At 47.2% G+C, this 21,786-nt stretch overlaps 1 protein-coding gene across 1 annotated transcript in view; it reads left to right on the top strand.

Moving 5' to 3' along the window:
* The window catches only part of VSIG10 (V-set and immunoglobulin domain containing 10), a 37,815-nt gene extending 16,565 nt beyond the window's left edge, over nt 1–21,250 (top strand). The window contains exons 3-9 of the mRNA XM_059408532.1: nt 1,426–1,728; nt 4,113–4,373; nt 11,323–11,616; nt 14,224–14,334; nt 14,632–14,647; nt 17,251–17,471; nt 18,437–21,250. Coding sequence (XP_059264515.1) covers nt 1,426–1,728; nt 4,113–4,373; nt 11,323–11,616; nt 14,224–14,334; nt 14,632–14,647; nt 17,251–17,471; nt 18,437–18,492 — 1,262 coding nt within the window. The 3' untranslated portion in view covers nt 18,493–21,250. The remainder of the gene's footprint in view (nt 1–1,425; nt 1,729–4,112; nt 4,374–11,322; nt 11,617–14,223; nt 14,335–14,631; nt 14,648–17,250; nt 17,472–18,436) is intronic.
* Nucleotides 21,251–21,786: the final 536 nt, after the last annotated feature.

Genomic DNA, 21,786 nt, shown 5'->3' with positions numbered 1-21,786 from the left:
CCTCTTCTTTCCACTCCGTCTGCTTGTTTTCTCTCTCTCTTTCTTTCTGACAAACAAATAAATAACATCGTAAAATAAATAAATAAATAGGTGTTAATTATATTTCTTTCAACAAAAGAGATGTGGCATCTTGGATGCACTGGGTACCAGCTGTGGGAGGGCATTCCTGGGAATGAGAAGATGTTCAGAAATGTCAGGGGTCCCAGATAAGACCCAGCACTTCCCAAGTGCTTCCAACGTGACCCGCATTATTCTGAGTGTTCTCAGTACTTACTGAAGTATCACCGCAGCCCCTTGCAGTGGGTTCTAGCATGGCCCCCAATTTTTAAAATTTATTTTTGTTTTTAAAAAATATTTTATTTATTTATTTGACAGAGATAGAGATCACAAGTAGGCAGAGAGAGAGGGGAAAGCAGGTTCCCTGCTGAGCAGAGAGCCTGATGGGGGGCTCGATCCCAGGACCCCGAGATCATGACCTGAGCCAAAGGCAGAGGCTTAACCCACTGAGCCACCCAGGTGCCCCATGGCTCCCAATTTACAGATGCGGAAATGGAGGCTCAGAGAGGTTAAGGTCACAGCTAGTGAATGGAGTCCAGAGTGGGGCCTGGAGCCAATGTTTCTTGTCTTTCGGTGTGAAATTGGACTAGGACTCCCCACCCCCACCCCCAGGTTCAGTGATTCTCTAGGAGAAGTCCTAGGACTCAACATGTAATTTATTAGAGCAAGAGGCTACAAAGCAAAATCAGCAAAGGAAAAAGGCACATGGGGTTAAGTCCGAGGAAAGCCACGAACAAGCCTCCACGAGTCCTTTCCCAGGGGCATCACATGGGACACGTTTAATTCTTCTGGGAGCTAATTGTGGCAACACATGTGAGATGCTGTCTGCCAGGAAAGCCCCTTAGACACGGAGCACCGTGGATTTTCCTTGGGAGCTAGTCACACAGGCACCCGCTGCTGAGCACGTACCAAAATTCCAGACTCCCAGAGGGAGGGGAGGCAGGTGTTCAACTTAAACCACACGGTTTGTGCAAATGGTTCTCCAGTAAGCCTCGCTCTCGTCTGTTCTGGGAATGGCCGGGACCCCCCTGAAATCCATGTTGCCGTCACCAGCCAAGGCCGGCCTGGCAAGCGGGTCTGCCGTGTTAACTCTGTTTGTGCGCAGGTAGCCCCTCCACTCACCAGTGTGTCTGAAAAGGAGCGATTTGCATGTTTCCCTTCTAAGGATTGAGCCCCCCATCCCCAATAAATCTACCTTTATCTCAGGATTCGAATGCAGAAGGGCACTTAGGATAGCATTCATCACATAATTAGTATTTGGTGGATGTTGTTACCCTCATTAGCCGCTTCCTGATCATTTCTGTGTCTGCTAGATCTGGTAAGGAGTTCAGGTTAACTCTTAAGTAATTAATGTTTCTCCATTCCCAGGGGGCCCCTATGAGGTCGAGGTCAATATCTCCAGCACTGGCAAGCTCCCCAACGGCACCGTCTATGCAGCCAAGGGCTCCCAGGTGGCCTTCAGCTGCAGCAGTAGCTCCTGGCCTCCACCAATGGTTGAATGGCAGTTCCGGGCCCCAGATTCCAGAACCGAGCCCTTTGGAAATAACCTGACTGTCAACTGCTTCACTCTGCTGCTTATGTCACAAAACCTGCAAGGAAACTACACCTGTTTGGCCACGAACATGCGCAGTGGGAGACAGCGAAAGGTGACCACCGAGCTCCTGGTCTACTGTGCGTAAGAAGCGCTCCCCTCCCCCTCCCCCACTCCCTCACCTTGACCCTCATGAACTGTATGTTTGTGCCCTTCCTTTTGTCTACAAAGGCATGCCTTTGCTGCATGGGCCCTAACGTGCTGCTGCGGCTCCCTCAGTACACATGTACACACCCAGGGTTGTGTCAGAGAGGGAGTCGCTTCTAGAAGCTTGCTGCTAAGTAGGGTTCCAGGAGAGTCCCTATGAGCCACAGAAGGAAATTAATGCCAAGCCTCATGCTTGCTTTTTTTTATATTGAGATATATTTTTTTTTTTTTTTAAAGATTTTTTTATTTATTTGACAGACAGAGATCAAAGGAGGCAGAGAGAGAGGAGGAAGCAGGCTCCCGAGAAGTGGAGAGCCCGATGTGGGGCTCGATCCCAGGACTCTGGGATCATGACCTGAGCTGAAGGCATAGGTTTTAACCCACTGAGCCACCCAGGCGCCCTTATATTGAGATATATTATTATATTGAAATATAAAAATATATAAATATATACAAATATAAAATATATAAAAAATATATATTATATTCTTTATATTGAAAGCACAGAACCACCATTTTAAAACATACAACTCAGTGGGATTTAGTATATTCACAGGGTTGTACAACCACCACCTCTGTCTAGTTCCAGAACATTCCCATCACCCCAAATGGAAATCCCATCCCCACGGAGCAGTTATTCCCTCGTCTCTTCGTCACCCCCTGGCAGCCGCCGGCCCGTGTCCCCTTTGCATTTGCCTGTTGTGTGAGTGTCGTGGACTTCTGAACCACGTGGCTTGTGGGACCAGCTTCTTTCACCCAGTATCGTGTTTTCAGGGTTCATCCATGTCGTAGCAGGTGTCGGCCTTTCGTTCCTTTCTGTGACAGAGTTAATATCCCACTGTGGGGAAAGACCAGTTTGTTTATCCGATAGGCTATCCTCATTCTACCTATGAACTCGGGACCTCTTGCACTGCTAGGAATCAGCAGTTCCCGAACCTTCTGGGGGTGAGAACACAGCAGATTCCTTGGACGAAAACCGCTGTAGACATGCGGAGTATGCTCCTAATCCACGCTAATGAAAGGGAGCTTCAGAACAACAAATTAGTGAACAGGATAATAATACCCTTCTTAATTCATACGTTGTTCAGAGCCTGTACGAGTCTCTGTGTTCTCTGTCATAAATGACATTGTTTATGAAGTCATAGGTGCTTGTTAGAGGAAACAGATGAGTGTAAAGAAGAAAAGGAAATTCTAACCATCATTCTGGTGTTTTATCAATAATTTATCTTGTAGATGACATGTATCTACTCATCCATGTAAGAGCCAAACTTATTTCTATTTGTGTATATTATATAAAATATATAAAACAAACATATATAATACACAATATGTCTGATTTTTGTTTATTTGGCAGACAGAGATCACAAGTAGGCAGAGAGGCAGACAGAGAGAGAGGGAAGCAGGCTCCCTGCTGAGCAGAGAGCCCGATGCGGGGCTCGATTCCAGGACCCTGAGATCATGACCTGAGCCAAAGAGAGAGGTTTTAACCGCTGAGCCACCCAGACACCCCTATAATACATGGTACAATATACGTATATATCTATAATATACATTTGTACATATACAATATATATACACGCATAATGTATGTATAATGTGCATTTTATATGTATAGATGTATAATATATGTATTATACATATATTGTATACATATGTGTGTGTAACATGTATATATATACACATATAATCTATACAATATAATGTACATATATATACACACATAATATACATCTATAATATGTGTGGATTTTCATATGTAGTTATGAACACATGGGTTGTATTGGATTTCCAGGTCTGTAACTTGTTAAATTTTTATATGTTTTTCGTAATACATGCCGTGCCCATAATAAAAAGGAAGTATATGTTAAGGGGGGCGTGAATCCCACCTGTACCTCCCCCTAGAGACCAGCACTGTCCAGTAGAGCTTTTTATGATGATGGAAATGTTCTGTTCTCTGTGGTCCGGTACAATAGCCACCCACCACAGAGGGTTCCTGAGCCCTCGAAATGCGGGTGGTGTGTTGGAAGAACTAAATTTGTAATATAATATAATGAGTTTAAATTTCAATAAGCACATTTAAGGGCCACTGTGGCTAGTGAGAAGTGCAAAGATGAATGAGGTCCACAACCGTGGGGATTTTACATTCAGCAGAGGAAATCGGACTATTGTCACACACTAATTTGTGCTAAGGAGCTATTTCCAGGTACACTAACTGGGCATGATGTTTCTCCAATACCCTAGTTCTGTAATCCTGAGAGCCAGCCCGACGGTGATCTCAGAGTCTGCGACTAAGTCCGTGTCCTCTGGTGTTTTGCAGTCCCCCCTCCATCGGCCCTTCAGTGCCGGGCAGAGATGTCACAGGAATCACTCATGCTGCAGCTCACCTGTCGCTGGGACGGGGGGTACCCAGACCCGGACTTCCTGTGGACCGAAGAACCAGGAGGTGTGGTCGTGGGGACGTCAAAGCTGGGAGTGGAGATGCTGAACCAGTCCCAGCTGTCAGACGGCAAGAAGTTCAAGTGCGTTGGGAGCCACATAGTAGGGCCGGAGTTGGGAGCCAGCTGCGTGGTACAGATCAGTGAGTCTGGCTTGCCGGGGCTGGGGTCCACCCGTCTTTATTCTGAGAGGACCATTTGCAAGGTCTGGGAAAGAAATCCCAAGATGTCGCAGTGAACTGAATTGTTTCTTCTTTTCTTTTGTTTTGTGTTTCCTTCCTTTCAAAACTTTAAAGATGCTGAACCAAGCTTCTTGGTTCTCATCCAAGCTGTTTTCCACTTGACAGATGCTAATTAAGCACCTGCTATGTGCCAGGTACTGTTTCTAGGTGTTGAAGGTGGAGGGGGGAACAAGACAGGCATAGTTCCTTTATTAGCCATCTCCTGTTATGTAACAAATGCCCCAGACTTCATGCCTTCAAACAACACATAATTCATTTATCTTATGATTTCTATGGGCCAGGAATTCAGACAGGACATGGTGGGGACGGTTTGTCTTGGCTCCGTGATTCCTGGGTCTCAGCTACAAGACTTAGCTGGGGGGGGGGGGGGGGGGGTTGAAACTGTCCAAAGGATCTACTTCCAAGGTGCTCACCCACACGCTGGGCCGGTTGCTTCCTCTCCGCGCGGGCCTCTCCACAGGGCCCCTGGACTGTCCCTGCCACGTGGCTCTGGCTTTCCCAAGACCAGCTGATGCAAGAGGGAGCAAGCCAGGCTGATGCTACCCTTTCTCTGAACAACCTGACCTCAGAAGTCACATGGCATCCCGACTGCCTTTTGTGTTCATTAGAAATGAGTCACTCAGTCTGGCTCCACTTTCAAGGGGAGTGGGTGGAATTGGGCTCCACTTTTTGAAGGGAAGAAGGTCACGTGATTCCTGGACATGTTTTTGAAACCACGACCATCCCTCTCTCATAGAGCTCAAGCTCTTACGTGTGGGGTTGGGGGCGAGGGGAGGACAGAACGTTCAAGTGAGGTAGGTCGTGACAATACTTGTGAGGAGGATGAGACGGGGTGTGTTCAAGAGTCTCTTCTAGGAAGTGGGCCACTCTTCCTAGGGAGCAGGGAGGTCTCCTCGTGGCGGTAGCATTTTCGAGCTAAGCCCTGAAGGATGAGAAGGAGCTGGCCAGGTGGGCTGAGTGTTCCTGGCAGAGGAAACAGCAAATGCTGAGACCCCGAGGTGGATACGTACCTGGCATTTGAGGAGCTGAGAGAAAACCAGGGTAGCCGGAGTGTCGCACATGAAGTACCCATGAGGCTAGATGGCTGTTGAGGGTTGAATTGGGTCTCCCCCAAAAAGACCTGTTCAAGTCCTAATCCTAGGTACCTGTGGACGTGGCCATATTTGAAATAAGAGTCTTTGCAGATGTGATGAAGTTGAGATGAGGTTATACTGGGTTAGGGTGGGCTCCAGTACTGTGACTGGTATCCTTATAAGAAGAGGGCCATTTGGACATGGACACATGGGGAGAATGCCACATGATAATGGAGGTTGGGACTGTAGTGATGCACCTCCAAGCCCAGAATGCCCATGATTCCCCGCGACGCCCAGAAGCCAAACAGAGGCATGGCATGGTGTCTCCTCAAGAGCCTCCAAAGGAATCAAGCCTGCTGACACCTTGATTTCAGACTTCTGAGTTTCTGAGCTGTGAGAGAATGGATTTCCGTTGCTTGAGGCTACCCAGTTTGTGGTGTTTTGCGATAGCAGCCCTGGGGATCTAATACAACAGTGAGCAAGGACTCTTGCTTACACTTGCCACACTCTCTAATGTTGGGCTTTGCTGGCCATGGTGAGGGTCTTCCTCTTGGCCTGTCGGGTTAATCCTCAGAGAGGCGGCGATGGAGCACTGGCCTGCTGAGAAGAGAGCCTTGGTGTTCTAGAAGTTGCTCTTTTCTCAGGCAAGTGGCATTCACATGGTCGTCTCTTCCCCACTGACTCATTCAACAAACATGTCCCAGCGGTCCCATCTGTGTTCAGTGCCTGGCTGGCCTTGGGCAACAGAAGGGACCAAGACTCACTTTCTGCATTACAACATGGCTTGGCACATGATGGCTCATGGGCCAAATCCAACCCAACTGGTAATTTACAATTTTACTTTTGACGAGATAGAACTCACATAATATGAACGTCACTATTTCAAAGTGTATAATGTGGTGGCTTTTAGGACGTTCACATCATTGTACTTACCTTCACTGCTGTGTACTTCCAGAACATTTCCATTACCACACAAGACCCCTACCCATGGCAGTGACTCCCAAAGACTGTGTACGAGTACTCTATTCCTGGTATTTCCATTGACATGGAGTGTCATTAATTTTTTAAGACTTTTCCTATTTGTTCATTAGGACATGGCATAACTGTTGTAATTTGGGTTTCTTTGATCCTGGTGGGGTTGGCAATTTTTATATGCTTCTTGGGTCTCTATATATTATGCATGAATTATCTGTTCATATCTTGTCCATTTTTCTATTGAGTTCATCTTTTCCTATTATTCCCTAAGAACACTTTATATTAACTCTATCAATTAATTTCATAGAACTGTCATGTCTGTCATAGGTATTTTTCTGTCCCCATTGGCCCCTATACTACATTTGTGTCTTATTCCTGCTGGTGATTCACAGTTTCTGATTTTGAAGGTGTTCCCTCTGTCAGTCCTGCTCTTTTAGGGTTTCCAGGCTCAGAAGTTCTTTGCCTGTTTCCAGATCATCCAACATGTTGTTTGTAAGCCTCAAAATAGCCTGCAGGTTAGACAGGACAGTTTGTAAGTTGCAGATGTGACACGGTGTGAACTGACTTAGCCAAGAGTGACCCAGCTTGTAAGTGACTGAAGCTGTCACTTAGCCCAGGCTGGTCTGACCCCAGAACCCTTGCCTCCCTTGGGGACCTCCTTCCTCAGGACCTAGTCCAGCAAATCTTTTTGAGTAAGAGTTATGTACTCAGCATGGCACTGGGTCCTATGGAGGAATTACCGGGTCCTGACCTTTGAAGGACTTAAAATTTACCGGTAAAGAGAAGTCTGAGAACCATGAAACAGGTAATATCACAGTAATAGTGACATTGACATTTACTGAGTGCAAAGCGTGTGCAAGGTGCTGTGCTCAATGTTCTTTCCACACGGTCAGTCACCCTGGGAGCTGGAGGCTAGAAGCCCAAAATCAAGATATTGGCAGAGTCATGCTCCCATCGAAGGTTCCAGGAGAGGATCCTTCCATGCCTCTTACAGAGCTGCCAGGTCTTCCTTGGCTAGTGGCCTTCTCCCTGTGCGTGTCTCTCTGTGTCTTCTCCTCCTCTCCCAAGACACCAGCCCCTGGGTTTAGTGCCCACGCTAAACCCAGGAGGATTTCATCTTGAGATCCTTAGCTTGTCACATCTGCAAAGACCCTGTTTCCAAATAAGGTCACATTCTGGGGTTCCAGGTAGACATGAGTTTTGGGCAGATGCTCTGCACTCCATTTTGTGGATGATGGAGCAGAGGCACTGGGCGTGACCCTACAACTGGAAGCAGGACACACATTCAGAGTGGTGTGTAGTGAAGACTCCCGAAGCGTGTGTGGACAGTAAGATCCCAGAAAAGGCTGAGTAACGGACTGACCCTGACAGAGGGGGAAAAAGGCAGCAGCAGGTGACGGATTTGGTGTGATTTCCCCCCATCCCTTCATTTCTTTATGCAGATCTTAGCTCAGTCACCATTCCTATGGCCCCTGAGACTGGGCCAGTGATTCTGATTCGAGCTCAGGATGAATAAACGTGTCTGGAGAAAAGAGCTGACTGGAGAGGAAGCAGGCACAAGAGCCTAGAACCTTCCTGACCCTGACATTGTCCAGTTCTCCCCTCTTCCCTCTCGGTCACGTGAGCCCAGAGCATCTCAGCCTTGATGTCCATCCAGGTCTCCTGGGGGTCTGGTAAAAAGGCAGATTCTGATTCTGTGGGTTTGGGATGGACCTGAGACTCTGCATTTCTAACCAGCTGTCAGGAAGTGCCGATGCCGCTGGTCTGGGCGCCGCACTTTGAATAGCTGGGGAGAGGGAGTCTGGATCATTTCACTTGGCAGGACCAGTAAACCATTGAAAAGCAATGGTAGGCGCGCCTAGCTGCCTCGGTCTGTAGAGCATGCAACTCTTCGTCTCAGGGTCATGAGTTCAAACCCCACATTGGGCATGGAGCTTACTTTAAAAAAAAAAAAAATAGAAACACAATGTTAATGCCCACCTTTGGGATGCAGAACAGTGCAGCCCCCCAAACAATGAGAAGTGACACTTTGGGGGGACTTGTCCTGCCCACATCTCTCTTTAAATTCCTTGTAGCCCCTACACTGAAGAAGACCGCTCAAATCGGGAGAGTCTGAAGCACTAACCAGCCCATGGTGTGAAGGCTGATGTGTTGCGATCTCTTCTAGATCTCTGAGGGCCCTGCTCCCCCCCTCCACCCATGACCCCACCTTTGCATAGAGCATCCTCTTAAGTGAAAGAAACTCTTTGAATGTCTAGGTGCCACACAGGCTATGGGGGTGACTCAGATTTTTGAGGGTTAATGCTGTGTTTGACAAAAGCATATTAATATATATGACCTTTGGGGCACCTGGGTGGCTCAGTGTGTTAAGCCTCTGTCTTTGGTTCGGGTCATGATCTCAGGGTCCTGGGATCGAGCCCCGCACCGGGCTCTCTGCTCAGCAGGGAGCCTGCTTCCTCCTTTCTTTCTCTGCCTACTTGTGATTCTGTCTGTCAAGTAAATAAATAAAATCTTTAAAAAAGATTTTGGGGCGCCTGGGTGGCTCAGTGGGTTAAAAGCCTCTGCCTTCGGCTCAGGTCAGGATCCCAGGGTCCTGGGATCGAGCCCCGCCTCGGGCTCTCTGCTTGGCAGGGAGCCTGCTTCCTCCTCTCTCTCTGCCTGCCTCTCTGCCTACTAGTGATCTCTCTGTCAAATAAATAAATTAAAAAAAAAAAATCTTTGAAAAAAAGATTTAAAAAAATATGTATATAACCTTTGTTTGTGGGGAGTAGGGGGGTCCCCTGGAGGATAGCTCGTTTTGTTTTTTATACAGAATGAGGAGGCCACTTCTCAAGTTTTGGTTTGAGGGGGGCCCCCGAATTCCAACATACTGATGAGGCTTGTCAGTGCTGCTGGCTTTGTGACCCCAAAGGAGATACGAGTTAAGGAGAGAGAGGGGAGGTGGGATTTAATAATGGGCAGGGGCCTGATGGTTGATCCAGAAAGGGGTGTAACGTGAGTTTCCTGAGCAAACCTGGGTTTGGGGTTTCTCTTTTGCTGACCTGATTTAGAAGGAGAGGCTTTGGGCTGTTCCACACCACCACATTGCCCCCCCCCCCCAACATCCATTCCCCCATTCCCTCTTCCCAGGGTGCCAGGCGTGAAACCCTAGATTCTCTCTTGGAACAACTGTGGATGGAAAGTGTAGGGTTTTGCTCTCCCGGGCAGGAACCCAACATGCCACTCTGTATCCTTCAGCTGCTGAAAATACAGGCTTAATATATCACCCAAGATAAATCTGCGACCCTTCCCAGGAGGGCGTATGTTTTGGGAAAAGGCTTCTGCTGCAAAGAAAATAAACGGATTGCTATTAGAGATCTTACAGTTCTCCGTGTCCCACTTAGAGCAGACCCCAAGGCTGTAGGGACACTGCATTGGGAGCTGTCTAGGACAGACTTGTGATAGACAGACTAATGCTCCCCCAACAAAGATGTCCGTGTCTTAATCCCTGGGGCTCTTACCACGTAAGGGAGACTTTGCTGCTGGGATTAAGATCTCGAGATGGGGAGATTAACCTGGATTGTTGGAATGGGCCCCATGTCATCTATCACAAGGGTACTCCTAAAAGGGAGGCAGGAGGGTTGGACTCAGTAGCAGGAGTCCTCTCCCAAGACACCAGCCCCTGGGTTTAGTGCCCACGCTAAACCCAGGAGGATTTCATCTTGAGATCCTTAGCTTGTCACATCTGCAAAGACCCTGTTTCCAAATAAGGTCACATATCAGAGGTTGGAGTGATGCAAGGAGGGGCCAGGAGCCAGGGAATGCGGGCGGCTGCGGAAAGCTGAGAGCAAGGAAATGGATTTGCATCCCCACCCCTGGAGCTGCCAGAAGGAATGAGCCCTGCCAACACTTTGATTCCAGCCCCCTACGATCACTTCCAACTTCGGACCTCCAGAACTAGAAAAGAATAAATTTGTGTTGTTTTAAATCACTCCATTTGTAGCAGTTTGTTACAGCAGCAAAAGGAAACTAATGCAGCTGCCTTACTGTCTCGTAGAGCGCTCTTGGCAGGCTGTGTGCCCATTCTTTGTATGAGCAGCGTGGCTGTGATGCATGGAAGCCTAGAGCTTAGACGGGGAATGCGGGCTACAGAAGTTTGGCAATTTGGGCTTACAAGAGTAACCAACTCAGGGCTCCTGGCTGGCTCAGTCAGTTGAGTGTCTGACTCTTGATTTCGGCTCAGGTCATGATCTCAGGGTTGTGAGATCGAGCCCTGCGTCCAGCTCTGTGCTCAGCCAGGAGTCTCATGGGGATTCTCTCTTTCCCTCTCTGCTCCTCTCCCCACATGTTCTTTCTTTCAACCCTTCTCTCCCTCTCTCTCTCTTTCAACTAAATAAATAAAGTCTTAAGAAAAGAGTAGCCAACTCATCCTGGTTTGCCCAAGACGTTCCCAGTTTTCTCACTGAAAGCTCCATGTCCCAGGAACCCCCTCAGGCTTCAGCAAACTAGGACCAAAATAAAAATGTTGATTTCACCCCAAATCCTAGGTGCCCCCCTTAATTCAGTTGTGTACCTTTGAGCAAGTTACTTAACTTTCTCTGGGTCTCAGTTTCTTCATCTGCAAAATGGGGTTAATACGTTTAACAGTGTCTAGACCATAGTAGATGCTTAATAAATGTTAGCTTTTATTATTACATGAGACCAAGTGCAGGACAGAAATTCCCTGAGTGGCTTCATCAGGAAGGTAATAACATTCTTGAAAAGCTCAGGCTGTGGCTTGAATCTCCCTGAATATTTGTTTTTCTTTACTTTCTGGTCCCCAGGAAGCCCCTCCCTTCTCTCTGAGCCCATGAAGACTTGCTTCGTGGGGGGCAGCGTTACATTCAGCTGCCAAGTGTCCAGAGCCTACCCGCCTGCCAAGATCCTGTGGCTCAGGAACCTCACCCAGCCCGAGGTGGCCATCCAGCCCAGTGACCGCTACCTCATCACTCAGGATGGCCAGAGTTCCACGCTCACCATCCGCAACTGCTCCCAGGCCCTGGATGAGGGCTACTACATCTGTCGGGCGGAGAACCCAGTGGGGGTGCGGGAGGTGGACATCTGGCTGAGCGTGAAAGGTGAGTGAGGGGGAGGGGACCCCGAAGGAGGATGGTGGAGTGCTTCAGAGGACCAGGCACCAGCATGGGGACAGCTTGGTTCTTCCCCTTCCGTGGGTCACTGCCATCAGGGAGGAGGTGTACCCGCTTGCCTGTGACTTGACAAGGTGGAAAAACTATTACCCAGTCGTAAATCTGTAACACTGCATAGGGATTAAAAAAAAAATTACGTTGGGGCGCCTAGCTGGCTCCATCGGGAGAGCGTGCAACTCTGGATCCCAGCGTCGTGTGTCAGAACCCCACACTGACTGTAGAGATTACTGAAAAATAATAAAATAGAACTTAAAAAATAATTGCATCCCAAAGAATATATATATTATAAATATAAAATATATATATTAAAAATATGAAAAATGTAAGTCATAATAGTGAAATGAACACTTGAGAAACTACCATCCTGCTTAGGATACAGAGCGGTGCCTACAATGCTAGTTATTTGTAGGTAGTGTGGCCAGATTTAGAAAATGACAAAGCTTAAAAAAAAAAAAAGAAGAAGATGCCTGCTTGAATTTGCATATCAGAAAAACAAGGCTTTTTTTTTTTTTTTTTAGTGTAAGTATATCCCACATTTTCCATGGGACATACTTATTCTAAAATGGAACTCATTGTTTATCTGAAATCCAAATTAAATGGGCGTGCTATATTTTTTTTGGCCAACCCTACCTCTAGACCCCTTTCCAGTCTCATCCTGGGCCTCCTGAAAAAGGTAAGCACTATTCTGAATTTTTTTATTCAAGAAAATTGTTTCTACCTAGTGAAATACTTGCTGTTTCCACTCTGCATTTTGTTCTTACTGTAATTGTATGTTGTACCTCTTCACTCCTGTAGGATTTCCTACTGTGTCATGATTCCACAACTAAGTTACTAATTTTCCTGCTGATGGACCTTTGTATTGTTTCTGATTTTGTTGTCGTTTTTGTGATGAGCAAAAAATGTTGCCATGAAAATATTTTACCCAGCTCCTGTGTACATATATATAGCAGATCCCCAGCAAATATTTCTCTAGGATATATGTGGACGGAAGAGAAAGGAAAGGTTATGCACATTTGTATCTTTCTGGGATAATAGCAAATTATTTTCCAAAGTGGTCATGCCAATTTCTGTTCACAACAGCGGTTATCTAAGAGTGCTGAATTAAAAAAAAAAAAAAAAAAAAAAATAAGAGTGCTGAATTGTTCCGCATTTTCGCTTTCCGGCTTTGTGATTTTTGCCCCTTAAGTACGTGTAAATTAGAATCTTACTGTCATTCTGATTGGCCCTTCTGTGGTAACTAAGAAGATTGAGAATTATTTCATATGTTTGCTGTTTGTGTTTTTTCTGTGAAATACTCAGTTGTGTCTTTTGACATCTTCCCTTTCTTGTAGATATGTAGGAGTTCTTTTTTTTTTTTTTTTTAAGATTTTATTTATTTATTTGACAGAGAGAGATCACAAGTAGGCAGAGAGGCAGGCAGAGAGAGAGGAGGAAGCAGGGAAACCGATGCGGGGCTCGATCCCAGCACCCTGGGGTCATGTTCCTGAGCTGAAGACAGAGGCTTTAACCCACTGAGCCACCTAGGTGCCCCATATGTAGGAGTTCTTTAGAACCTCTGCTACTAATCCCTTGTTAATTTTACGTGTTACAAATACCTCCATTTAGCTTGTTTGCCTCTTTTTTGTTTTTTGGTTTTTTTTTTTTTTTTGGCTTTCTTTCTGCTATCCTTTGACTAGCAGACATTCTTCCTTTCATGCAGTTAATTTTATGAATCATATCATTAACAATTTCTGTGTCTCAAGAAACCTTATCTCCCCCATGGCTGCAGAGATACTATCCTATACTTCTAAAAAGTTTTAATGTTTTGCCTTTTACAGTTAAATCTGTACTCTACCTAGAATTGATTTTTGTGAAAGGTGTGAGGTGTGGGGATCTCATTTCTCCCTCACCCAAATTTGGATAGCCATGGCTTCCAGCACCATTTTTTTTTAAAGTTATGATCAAATTGGCACTTTATTTTTTTTTTTAAGATTTTATTTATTTATTTGACAGACAGATCACAAGTAGGCAGAGAGAGGGGGGGAAGCAGGCTCCCCCCTGAGCAGAGATGTGGGTTGGATCCCAGGACCCTGGGATCATGATCTGAGCCGAAGGCAGAGGCTTTAACCCACCGAGCCACCCAGGCGCCCCTCCGCACCGTTCTTGAGTAATTCCTCTTTTACTCACTAATGTGTCATTATCAGATTTTCTTTTATGTGTGGTCCGTTCTCGGATGTTCTGTCTGCTCCATTCATCACTGTTCATCACAGCAGCAATAGCTCACCCTCTTCATTTCTGTGGCCTTGTAAACAGTCTCGATGGCTGGAGATTTTAACTTTCCAGTCTTCCTTTGCATCACACACTTCATTTGCTTCCCTACAAACTCTCTGAGGTTGGGAAATGAGATTTTATCTTGCTTTATGGAGAGGTCATGTGCCTTGCTGAAGATGATGGAACCAAAACAAGACCAAGACCCAGGCAGAGGAAGGGAGCCGTTGCTCTTTGACCAGCACATGTGTCAGATGGAAGAATCAACAGTGTGATTTGTCTTTGCAGAACCTTTAAATATCGGGGGAATTGTGGGAACCATTGTGAGCCTCCTGCTGCTGGGACTGGCCATTATCTCAGGGCTTATGCTGTATTATAGCCCTGTGTTCTGCTGGAAAGGTAAGGATTTCTTGGGCCCCTTTGTTTACTTTTGAGGCTTCTTGAAAGGGTGTGGCAGGGGGAAGGAGGCCCCCGTTGTTGTCCTACCTGAGGTCCCATTCTATAGACTTCTTGACTGGGTCCAGATGTGCAATAATGAATAAATTAAGTATACCATTCCTGACCACCCTGTCACCTGTCATGTTGGGTCCATTTTCTCATTTCTCCATTCTTTTGTAAATGTCAGATTAAAAACTTTTGGGAGGCTGAAGGGGATGTTATTGGATATTAATTTTTTTTTTTCCTTTTTCCCTTCAGTAGGAAACACTTTCAGGTGAGTGTTCCTAGAATCGAGTCAAAAACCCATTTCCATGGTCTGTGTTCGCCGCTGTGTTTTTCTTTTGCAAGAGCAGTCATGGCGGTCACTGTGGAGGACCCGGCATGGGCCAGACCCTGGGTGAGGGCCTTCCCTAGGCCTCGTTAGAGACTGTTTCATAAGCTCTTCAGGGTGGTGGTGGCACCTCTATTTGCCACATAAGGAGATGGACGGTCAGGGCAGTGAGTAGTTTCTGCAAGCTCATCCAGGAAATGAATGGCAGCACCTGCGTTCAGATCCAGGTCTCACTGATTGCAGAGTCTATGCTCTTGTCATAATGCCAGACCTCAGGGCGGGGCACTTGCCGGGCTCTCACTGAAGCATAAAGGCGGGGTGTGTGTGCATGAGCCCAGGCATGGGTGCATTTATTTAATTTTCTAAAAAGAGCTGAAAGGAAGAACAAGTCCTAGTCTCACAGCATGTTTTGGAAGATTAGTCTGAGCACGGCCAGGAATCCCTCCCAAGAGGAGATCTCTGGGAGGGTGCCTGGGTGGCTTAGTCAGTTAAGCGTCTGACTCTTGATTTGGGCTCAGGTCATGATCTCAGGGTCATGGATTGAGCTCTGAGTTGGGCTCGGCGCTCAGCATGGATTCTGCTTGTTGCTCTCCCTCAGCTCCTCCCCATGCTTGCACACTCTCTGTCTCTGAAAAAATAAAGTCTTAGGGCGCCTGGGTGGCTCAGTTGGTTGGGTGTCTGCCTTCAGCTCGGGTCATGATCCCAGAGTCCCAGGATTGAGTCCCACATTGGGCTCCCTGCTCGGGGGGAGTCTGCTTCCCCCTTTGGCCCTCCCCCATCTCATATTCTCTCTCTCTCTCAAATAAATAAATAAAAATCTTTTTTTTTTTTTAAGATTTTTCTTAATTTATTCGACAGAGATCACAAGTAGGCAGAGAGTCAAGCAGAGAGAGAGGGAAGCAGGCTCCCCCGCCGCGCAGAGAGCACGATGTGGGACCCAATCCCAGCACCCTGAGATCATGACCCAAGCTGAAGGCAGAGGCCCAAACCCACTGAGCCACCCAGGCACCCCAAATATCTTTTAATAAATAAATCTTAAAAAAAAAAAAATCCACTTAGGGGCACCTGGGTGGCTCAGTGGGTTGAAGCCTCTGCCTTCAGCTCGAGTCATGATCCCAGGGTCCTGGGATCGAGCCCCTCGGGGGGCTCTCTGCTCAGCGGGGAGCCTGCTTCCCTTCCTCTTTCTCTGCCTGCCTCTCTGCCTACTTGTGATCTCTGTCAAATAACTAAATAAAATCTTAAAAAAAAAAAAAAACCCACTTTAAAAAAAAAAGGGAAACCTCAGTAGGGGCAAGGTGACTAAATGGAACGTGTGTCATCATTTCCCAAAGACATTCTGGGTTGGAGCAAAAAACTCTTCTCTTTGTCCCTCTTCCCCAGTTTATGAAGGGATATTGCTGTTCTGGGATGATCTTTCATAGGAAAATGTTACCTTTACTGCCCTGTATTCGAGCGCCATCTTCCCAGTGAGTCTTTCGTTCCCCAGACTTATTTCTCACAGGAGGAGGCAGCAAGCATCATGGAAAAACGCTTTGGAACTAGGAGACCTGGGTTCGGATTGTACCTCTCCCACTCCCGGGCCCTGTGTTCCCGGAAAAATCCCTCTCAATTTCTCGGAGCCTCTGTCTCCTCATCCGTTTCCCAGTAGGAAACTGAAGATTATATGAAAATGTAAGGCTCCTGGCACTGTGATTGGCCCAGGGCATTGTGTATATAGGCTGGCCGGGTGGGCAGAACCAGCAATGAACTAGAGAAGAATTCATGGTAACTGCTGGGCATGGACTCCAAGTGCAGTCCACGGCTCAGGGCTTGCGGGGTGGACGAGGACTTTACCTGGGCCTTGAAGGGTGAGTCGGAGGCAACATTTCAGTAAGTAGAGCAGAAATAAATGGTATTTCAGGAAAGGAATGTAGCCTTCGTGTACTCTGTAGGCAGGGAGCTTTACAAGAGCAGTCAGAGTGCACCGGAGAAAACTTGGGGAAACTTAAAACGGAACCAAGACTTTTAACCATGACTTTGAGAGAGTGCTGCGAGGGGAACTGAAATGGTAGGTTCCTGGGATGAAGGGTCACCTGCCCAAGGAGCAGGGGGAAGTAATAAAACCCACCCGGGAAAATGTGCATAGTCTATAGGAATCTGTCAGTATCTCTGACATTACAATCATGCTGTCTTCTCTCTCTCTCTCTCTCTTTTTTTTTTTTTTAATTTTATTTATTTATTTGACAGACAGAGATCACAAGTAGGCAGAAAAGCAGGCAGAGAGTGAGGGGGAAGCAGGCTCCCTACTGAGCAGAGAGCCCGATGTGGGGCTTGATCCCAGGACCCTGAGATCATGACCTGAGCTGAAGGCAGAGGCTTTTACCCACTGAGCCACCCAGGCACCCTTACACACTATCCTCTCTTAAACGAGGTGAACACACAAAGGATTTTCCATGTTACCAAAGAGGTTGCCATAAATCTAGTGTTTTCTGTTCAGTGAGGGTTGATGTTGGGGGGCGGGAAGAATGGGGTAACTTCTTGATTATTTCTCCCCCTTTGGAAATTAGGGGACAAGACATGGGTGATGTCATGGTTTTGGTGGATTCAGAAGAAGAGGAGGAGGTAGAGGAGGAAGATGGTGCTGAAGAAGAGGAAGAAGAAGAGGAAGAAACAAATGAGCGGGAGGAGTCACCAGAAGAAATCCGTAAGCATGGCCACATTCACAGAGTGACCGCACTGGTGAATGGGAATGTCGACTGGATGGGCAACGGACTCCAGGCTCTGCAAGGTGAGTCCTTTCGCCTTCCAAGCACTCTGCTGGGGGCAGTGGGAGTCCCCGTAAGAATCCCCAAGAGGTGAGTCTAGTTGTTTTTTTTTCTTAGGATTTTTAAATTATTTATTTGACAGACAGAGATCACAAATAGGCAGAGATAGAGGGGGAAGCAGGCTCCCTGCCTAGCAGAGAGCCTGACGTGGGGCTCGATCCTAGGACCCTGGGACCATGACCTGAGCCGAAGGCAGAGGCTTTAACCCACTGAGCCACCCAGGCGCCCCGTGAGTCTAGTTTTTTAAAGGGTGGAGAAGATAGTTTAACCTAGGATCAACTGTCAACGCCCCACACTACAATTAAACTGACAGACATGTATCAAGGACCTGTTCTGGGAAAGGCACACTATTGGCATTGTTGGGGGGAATAAAAAAAAAAAGACCGATCATAACCCTAGGCAGGGAGCTTTACAAGACCAGTCAGAGTGTACTGAGGAACACTTAAAACAGAAGCAAGATTTAACCGTGACTTTGAGAGAGCAGTAGAGGAGCTGTCACAGGGAGGAATTTGATTATTACCAGATGAATGACAGGCTTAAAAATCACAGGATCTCAGAGAGAGGTGAGATGCCTTGAGGGATGCATTGGTTGGGAGACGCTTAATGGCCGGAGGAAGATATGAGGCAAGTCTTTCAGGATGGTCGGTCGAGTCTGAATAAGCAGAAAGGGGAGAGAGTATCCAGGCGAGGAATGGCAGCAACCGGCTGATGCCGGGTAGACCGTATCAAGCACGTCTCGAGGAGCTTGAGTGAAGAGAACAGGAGAAAAGGGGAATGCGCACCTGCCTCACTCGCTCCCCCATGAATTCAGTTCCGAGGCTCGCCAGTGAAGGACTGGGAAGGGCAGTGATTGAAAACGGATGGTGGGGACGGAGGGACCTCTCGCTGAGCCCACTCCGACTCTGATCTGCTTTTCCCTCCTGTCCAGACGACAGCAGTCAGGAGCGGATTGACATCATTCAAGAAGAAGACAGACCCGTTTGAAGAAAGAACTGTCCTCCATGATCCCGTCTTAAAAGCTTGGAAGGCTGCGTTGAAGATGAGCTTTTCATTCTGCTTTGACTTGACTCGCACCCCTGTCTGAGGGCTGAAAATGGTGTGGGGTGCTCAGCAAAAAAGAAACACACACACAGATTTCCTTCCATTTTTTTTTCTCCCTAAATTGGTTTGATTTGCTGTTTTTCTCATGGATGTTAAATGTGTTGGGAACGGGCAGTGTGTGGGGGGCCAGGTGTATTTGGCATCTCCGGTGCCCCCTTCACTGTGACTTCTGGCTTTATCCAGGTTGACTGATGCCGATTTGGAGGGGACAGGAGTTTGCGGGGAGCACCTGGCCTTCGTGTTCAGGGCTCCTGGTATTCTATTAGATGTCCGTGATCAGCTTGCCCCATACACACAAGGGAAGAGTGTGGGGTGATAGGGACACCTCCCTTATCAATGCCCGGGTAAGCCGGAAGACCAGGCAGACGTCACCTCCCTGGAAAAGGTGAGGAGGTGTCCGCTACCAGTGCTAGTCAGAGGGAGGCAGTTTGGCTCAGGTTTTGGAGTTTTGCAAGCACCTGGGCTTGAATGTGGGCCCTGCTCCTTACTGGTTTCCTGGCCTTGGGCACGTTGCTTTACTTCTCCCTGGGCCTCAGTTTCCTCATCTGTAAAATAGGTGAAATCCCACCTGCCTTACAGGGTATGATGAGGACTGAGGGAGGTATTGCGGATGGGAAAGTGCCCAGCAGGTGTTCAGCAGATGTCCTTTCTCGTCTCGTCTGTCCTCTCTAGTGGAAGACACTATGTCAACTAGGTTATAAGCTGCCACCTGGGCCTCTCGGCTCTTTGTAGGATGGTTTCAGAGGAGAGCATTATCGGAGCTCTCCTGATGCCGTTGGCTTCCCTGGTGCAGTTCTTTTCAAAAGAGGCAGGGGCCCCTAAGAGGAAGTGCCTTTCATTAGAACCTCTCATTTTGCAGAGTTTCATATTTGTACAAAAGCCTCTTAGGTGATACCCGAGTAGCTTGCCGATTTCCCCATTCCTCCCTTTCTCCTGTGGCTTTGAAGGAAGGCAGGGGAAATGTTTTGCAGTGGAGTAGGGTGAGATAAGTATTCCTTGGGCTGACTAGTTCATCCGGCCTCAGCTTCCCAGTCTTGGAAATGGGTATGGGAAAACTTGTTTCCTTCCTCCTTCTTAAGGAGAGTATGAGGATGCATTGATCAATAAGGCAAAGTTTTGAAGGAAGTGAGATCTGATGCACGTAAGCTGCTGCTACCAGATCCCCATGCAGTCTGCTGATGGTTCTTTTCTGACTTCGTCCAAATCCCTTCCGTGTCAGAGACGTAATAAGGGTGCAAAACATTGTGCCGAGCATGAAAGTCTGACTTGAGTTTGTGTTCTTTAATGTTCACATCCCCCTTGCTGGGCAAGAGCTAGGGCTTAAAGGAGAGCTTCCTTTCTCTAAGTAACAGGGACCGGGACTCCAGTGAGACAAGAAGCTGGTTATCTGCAGCCTTCCCCTGCCGGTGTGATGGGGAAGGGTCTGTTTTCTTGGATGTAAAGACTGAACTGAGCAAATCACTAGGAGTGAGCCCTCTGTCCCCAGCTCAGCCGCGTGGATTGCAGGAGCTGCTTGCAGTTTCCACTCCTCAGGAATTAGGTGCAAACTGCAATTCTTACTTGCTGGGGCTTCTGCTGCCCAGGACTTCCTGGTCTTAGCCACTCTGGCCAGTCTAAGTTAGTGTTTCAGAACAGGAGACTTGAGTTGTTTCTAAAGTCACTGAGCTCAGACTCTGTCTCCCTTAGAATCTTTCATGATTAAATTCCTGACTTTGAGAGTTCACTCTGCAGAGGCACCCATATTTAAAAAAGAAAAGAAAAGAAAGAGGAAAAACAATCCCTAAGAATGCAGAGAATGATCTTCAAGATCACTGAGATGCTTTCCAGAATTTCTTCTCTTGCACATGGACGAGATGGGACACATCCCTGATGATGGGAGATCTTTGGGGCAGGGTTTTTCCACTAGCAGTGGCGGTGGGGCGGGGTGTGTGGTGTGGTATGTGTGTGCTTCAAGATCTTATTGCCAAACACTATACACCCTGTGTTAGCTGAGCCACAACTTCTGTCACTCATATCTGAGTCCTGGGTCAGTTCAAAGTGCAGGAACTGGCAGTCTTCATGTCCTAAGGATTGTTAAAGAAATTAGGGCTTTCCTCTATTTTAAGATGACTTATCCCTAAAGCTACAAGCATGAGGCGGTGGGTTACAAACTCTGTGGCAAAGTCCAAGTTGGTACATTGTGCTGTTACACAATCTTATCAGGTGTTCTGAACTCCAAGATCTATTTATCAGAACCAGGAAGATAAATACTTAACGGCTATCACAACCGACATTTCAGAAGGGGACACTGGGAAAGGGCTCGGCCAATCCTGTGGCTTTGATATTAGTTCTGATTCTCATAAGCACATATAGGCCCTGTGACTGCACACAACCCATGATGGAAGGTGCACCGGAACCTGTGATATCATCCTGGCCAGGTAAAATTCATGTGATGCAGTAAGTGCCAACTGGTAATTCTCACTCACCGTGGGAGTGACCAGGAACTGCTGCAAAGATCCCTCTGCATTATTTACATTTTCATATTTGGTGTGCAGTGTGTTGGGGGGGAGTAAGAGAAATTTATTCTGAGGTTATAATATGGATTTTTTTTAAAAGATTATGGAATAAAGTTATTTTTAAATAAATGCTTTAATGATCTTGATTTAGACTTGATTAGTAAACAAGATTTGGAGAAATGGGTTTGCCTCCCCAGTATTGTTTTGTTACCAGCTTTCCCTGTGTTGGTAATCACAAAGTATCACATTGTATCCTTTGTAGATCTTCTCTCACACTGAGATTCCCGCGGAGAAACCCGTTCTTCCATCTTTTTTTTTTTTTCTTCCCCCTCCCTGTCTATGCCTCTTTTTGGTCAGACCATGCTTTCTAACGCGAAGGGGCTAGGGTAGCAGGCTTCAGGGAGAACGCGCATCTGCTGGGCTGGCTGAAAAGATGAATTCTATCAGCTGTCCTGTAGTTGTGGGTGGCCTTGGGAGTTCTTTACTGGGCTCAGCTCAAGATCTCACGGTACCTTCCACTTTCCTGTTTCTAGGCCCAGGCTAAACCGCAGTTCTTAGAGGAAGCTTCAAGTCACTCTGGCTGTTAGGTCATTCCTCCTCCCACCCCTTTCCTTACTGCCCTCCAGGCTCCCTCCAGGCTCCCTCCAGGCTCCCTCCAGGCTCCCTCCAGGCTCCCTCCAGG

Source organism: Mustela nigripes, chromosome 8 (assembly GCF_022355385.1).
Source record: "Mustela nigripes isolate SB6536 chromosome 8, MUSNIG.SB6536, whole genome shotgun sequence".
NCBI classification, from domain to species: domain Eukaryota; kingdom Metazoa; phylum Chordata; class Mammalia; order Carnivora; family Mustelidae; genus Mustela; species Mustela nigripes.
The sequence above is the reverse complement of the archived record's forward strand: the minus strand, read 5'-3'. Positions and strand labels throughout refer to the sequence as shown.